Source organism: Nicotiana sylvestris, chromosome 3 (genome assembly GCF_000393655.2).
Source record: "Nicotiana sylvestris chromosome 3, ASM39365v2, whole genome shotgun sequence".
Classification (NCBI taxonomy): domain Eukaryota; kingdom Viridiplantae; phylum Streptophyta; class Magnoliopsida; order Solanales; family Solanaceae; genus Nicotiana; species Nicotiana sylvestris.
In genome coordinates, this window is record NC_091059.1 from 88,658,149 (window position 1) to 88,662,719 (window position 4,571).

Here is a 4,571-nt window from a genome sequence, read left to right on the forward strand (position 1 = left end):
TCGTATCTATGCTCATGAAAGAGTAATTTCTTTAATTTCTCTATAATTTCTACTAAATTCTTAATGTCTTTTTTAAGATTTCTATTTGTTTTGTAGCACTAGCTACTAATTCAATTGTCTTTACTTTGAGAAAACTTTTAAAACTTATGAACCAAAGCATATCATAAACACATTTCCATGGATATGAAATAAAGAAATTAAGGGTAACAAATTAAATTGCTTCTAAATATATAAATGTATTATTATTTTTAATCCAAATTAAAAAGGAAAGTACACTTCTAAATAATGTATCCATTGCAACCAAATTCAACAGGCAAAAAGAAAGGTAATTGCATGTATTTGTCCAGTCTAAAAGTCCTTGAAAAGACGTGGGCATATTTCCTAGAGGTGATATTGAGATATCGTGGAAAGTGAATAAGAATGAACATTTTTTATTTTATATAGCAAAGAGTTAGGGGGGGAAATAAAATCAACGTATGAAGAAAAGAGTGTGCATACTTCAATCTCTACATATGCGCGTGGAGAAGGCCAACCCAACGAGTAGGGGATAAAGCGTAGCAAATACTTGAGGTTCAGTCTCAATTCCACTAACTTGCAGTTTACGTTAGCTTTAAGCTTTGGCGCCGGCGTCGTGACCGGTCGTTAACTTTCTCCCCTCACAAGACCTCGTTGACAGTTGAGAGAAGCGCATATATAAGCTCATTTCAAGCAATATAAAGAAAGATGATCACATTTTCTAAGGAAAGATTTATTCTTGGAGTCAACTTATAAAGAAACGAGTTCTGAATCAAGAGACTTTGAGGGAACAAGGATCGATCATGGCTACATCTAGTGGCGGTGTTCCGCCGGGCTTCCGATTCCATCCGACGGACGAAGAGCTTCTTCATTACTACTTGAAGAAGAAAATTTCGTTTCAGAAGTTTGACATGGAAGTTATCAGAGAGGTCGACTTGAATAAGATTGAGCCCTGGGATTTGCAAGGTACAACTTTTCTATTTTATCATTTTACCCTCCTAATACTTATAGTTTAAATTCCAGGACAACTTAGAAACAAATTAAGTGGTGATAGAAAGGATAAGCGACTATGTTTCAAAAATAGAATTAAGCCCTGGCTGAATGGTACAGGGCATAACGAACATGTCTCAGCTCAAATATAGTCTTGACATGTTGGAATTTTGATCCTCCCGTTATTTTGAATGGATTAAGAATCACTTTAGCATAGTCGTCATGGCAGCCCGGTGCACTAAGTTTCTGCTATGCACAGGTCCGGGGAAAGGCCGGACCACAAGGTCATCACAAGATAATATTTTTAGGGGTCGTTTGGTTAGAAAACAAATTATCACATGATTAATTATTCCGGGATTAGTTATCTCATCCTCCTATAGGAATAAAAAACACTACAATCATCGAATAACTAATCCCGGAATTAGTTATACCACGATTTTACCCCAACCATAGTGGGATATACTCAACTCAAATTTAATCTCGAAACTAATTATCCCTTTATCCCTCATACCAAACGAGCCCTTACTTTTCATTTTGGCTTCTTGTATGTTTTTCAGGATCAAAGGCATGAAAATCATATCTTAGGCACACTATTATTAGTTTATTGATTTGAAATTTGAGATCAAAGGTGGTTTTTGGTGGAAATTTTCTTGAAGTCTTGCAAAATATTTTCAAATCATGTTTGTTTTATTATCCAAAGAAGTTTTCGCAAAAGTTTTTGAAAAATATATAACTGTTTTCTTGAAGAAATGATTTGATGTATTTTCCAAAGAACATTTATATTTCCACTCACAACGTAACATACTCACAAGTCTACAGAAAACTATATCTATTCAAACAAGTCTTTTCGTGCATAAATTTTTATTTTCGACAAAAAAATTAAAGTACTTTTTCCAAAAGTTGTCCAAATTGTCTAGTAAGCTCAAAATGTTTAATTTTATCTTTCAAATTTCAGTTTGCGTCCATGCAAACTACTACGGTAAGATATATAGTTATTATTAACTCGTTTGCTCCCTGAGGCACCAATATTTTCTATAATCTAGACGAGCTCGTAAGGATTCGGGAGTTATTCTTATACATCGTTCCCTAGTTAGGAAGAAAAGAATTCTCATAGCGAATATTATGTGTTTGTTATTCAAGCAATATTCATGTGTGCAGAGAAGTGCAAGATTGGATCAACTCCACAGAATGAGTGGTACTTTTTCAGCCACAAGGACAGAAAGTATCCGACAGGATCAAGGACAAACCGAGCAACAAATGCAGGGTTTTGGAAGGCCACAGGGAGGGACAAATGCATAAGGAATACCTTCAAGAAGATAGGTATGAGGAAAACCCTAGTTTTCTACAGAGGAAGAGCTCCCCATGGCCAAAAGACTGACTGGATCATGCATGAGTACAGGCTTGAAGATGCTGATGACCCTCAAGGAAATCAAAGTGTAAGTCGCTCTCCCTTTTTGATTCCCCCCCCCCCCCAAAATAAAATAACTACTAATTAAAACTTGGCTCGGATTACTGGCTTTTGCCCATGACTCCCTTCTCACCGGGCCAGTGGCAGGATTAACCCTAACGGGATCAAAAGGGAAAAAGTTAAAAAGATTATAGCTAGTGGGAATAGAATCAATGACCTTATAAAAGTTTTGAATCCTCTTAACTACTAAGTTATGCTTTTAAATTATGTCAAGATATATATATATATATATATATATATAGGTAAAAAAGAAATTATGTCTTCGGCGGAGGGGGTTCGAGTGAACACTCTTCCACCCTTAAATCTGCCCTGCACCGGGCCACCGCTCATTGGCAACAAAAAAATAAATAGATTTCGAGCTTAGTCAATTGAAAAGAATCAGATCCGCACTCAAAAGTGTGCCCTTTCTTTGGTAATTTTAAACTTTTAAATGAAGTTATACTAAAATCTCTTCTTAAAGACATTCAAAATAGTCTAGGAGAAGGGCAGATGGGCCCGGAAGCGGAGGATGGGAATTGTGCCTTCACATCCTTAACCCCCCACCCCCCAATTTTTTTTTAATACGTAACAAAATGAAATACAGAAAGCCAGAGTACTGGTCAAAGCGGGGGAATCATTTAACGAATTTAAGTATGGGGGTATATGTCAATAAGTCAACTGCATGCATGCAACTTTGGAAAGCAATGGTAACATCTGTCCAGTTGGGCATAACATCAGTGGTAAAAAATTTACCGCGATTCAAAGTTATAGTAATTCAAACTCATATTACTATATAAAGATTGAATTGTAACTTTTGTCCAAAAATAGGAAGCTAGATTACTTGTTAAAGCCTGAGGTATTCCTCAATATAATTGGAACCTTTTGAAGTCTAACATGTCAATTGCATGCACGCATGTTTATAGTGGAAACGATTAAAGTATCTTATCTGTTTATCATAGGTTTAACAGGCAAATAGAAAACATAACTGGAAAGAAAAAGGTAATCAATGAGATCCGAGCTCGTAATAAAGTCTTGATTTTCATGGATAACCGATACTCTTTCCAGCTTTCTGTACTCCAGAAAATAGATTCAAACATATATATACTCCTATCCCAATTTAATATCTTTCTTTATATTCAGTAACAATTTAAGTTTGTTCCATGTAAAACGCGCATGCAGGATGATGGCTGGGTGATTTGCAGAGTTTTCAAGAAGAAACATTTATTCAAAGGTGGAAACGAAGGGGGTGGGGCAACCTCATCAGATCAAATGAACAGCACATCAAGCCACCAATCTCGCGTCTTCAACAGCCAATATCTACTACAACAGCAGGGCGGCCATGGCCTAAACTATTCCCATATCCCCTTAGCTTTGCCACAATATAATTCTCACCTCCAACTTCAACCTCAAAACTTCATTCCTAACAAGCCATTGGGCTATCATGACTTCTCAGCACTCCCTACTTCTGATCATCAGTCGCCCCTTATGGTGAAGCAATTAATGTCGAGCGCCGATAGCGGCTGCAGCGACCAGAACCTCCCTTACCAGCCGGAAGTTGGAAGTAGTTGTGAGCATCACCAGAATTTGAATGAATGGGGAATGATAGCCAGTTCCCACGGCCAGCTCGCACACGGACAGGAGGATGATGATTCAGCCAAAAATGCAGGGGTCAGGTTTGATGATGCAAATGCATCCTCCATGAGTCAAATCAATCAGCTTTCCCTGCGCGGGGAGATGGATTTCTGGGGTTACACTAAATAACAACGCCATACCCATTTATACTTTCCATCTGGATTCTCAAATGTAAAAGTAGACCTAGTTACTATACTATTATTTGCTCGCTCTACCCGCTATTTACATGATTAAAAAACGGGTAAGTGATAGTCCCAACATTATTTGCATTATAATATATTACAATCAATATTCTTGAATGTCCACAATTTACTCTACGTGCATTATCAATTTCAAAAATGATTGATATGGTCACGTATTTGTTCCTGTACTATTTGATTTTGGAGAAAGAAACTGAATTTTCTCCCCAATTCACGTTTTTACCGGATATATATAGGGTGTCCTATTTTAACTTACCATAGTTAATACCTAAACCCCCTTTAACAAT

General features: G+C 36.9%; 1 protein-coding gene across 1 annotated transcript; it reads left to right on the forward strand.

The window, feature by feature from the left end:
* Positions 1-614: 614 nt before the first annotated feature.
* Positions 615-4,327, forward strand: LOC104210434 (protein BEARSKIN2). The gene is made up of 3 exons (XM_070168564.1): positions 615-981; positions 2,164-2,441; positions 3,632-4,327. The coding sequence occupies exons 1-3, from the start codon at positions 819-821 to the stop codon at positions 4,211-4,213; spliced, it is 1,023 nt and encodes a 340-aa protein (XP_070024665.1). The 5' UTR covers positions 615-818; the 3' UTR covers positions 4,214-4,327.
* Positions 4,328-4,571: the final 244 nt, after the last annotated feature.

What these genes read in the sequence shown, in the direction of transcription:
- LOC104210434 (XM_070168564.1), top strand. Translation starts at nt 819, where the DNA reads ATGGCTACATCTAGTGGCGGTGTTCCGCCGGGCTTCCGATTCCATCCG. An exon ending in TGAGCCCTGGGATTTGCAAG is followed by an intron (nt 982 to 2,163) that starts GTACAACTTTTC and finishes TCATGTGTGCAG; the next exon opens with AGAAGTGCAAGATTGGATCA. An exon ending in ACCCTCAAGGAAATCAAAGT is followed by an intron (nt 2,442 to 3,631) that starts GTAAGTCGCTCT and finishes ACGCGCATGCAG; the next exon opens with GATGATGGCTGGGTGATTTG.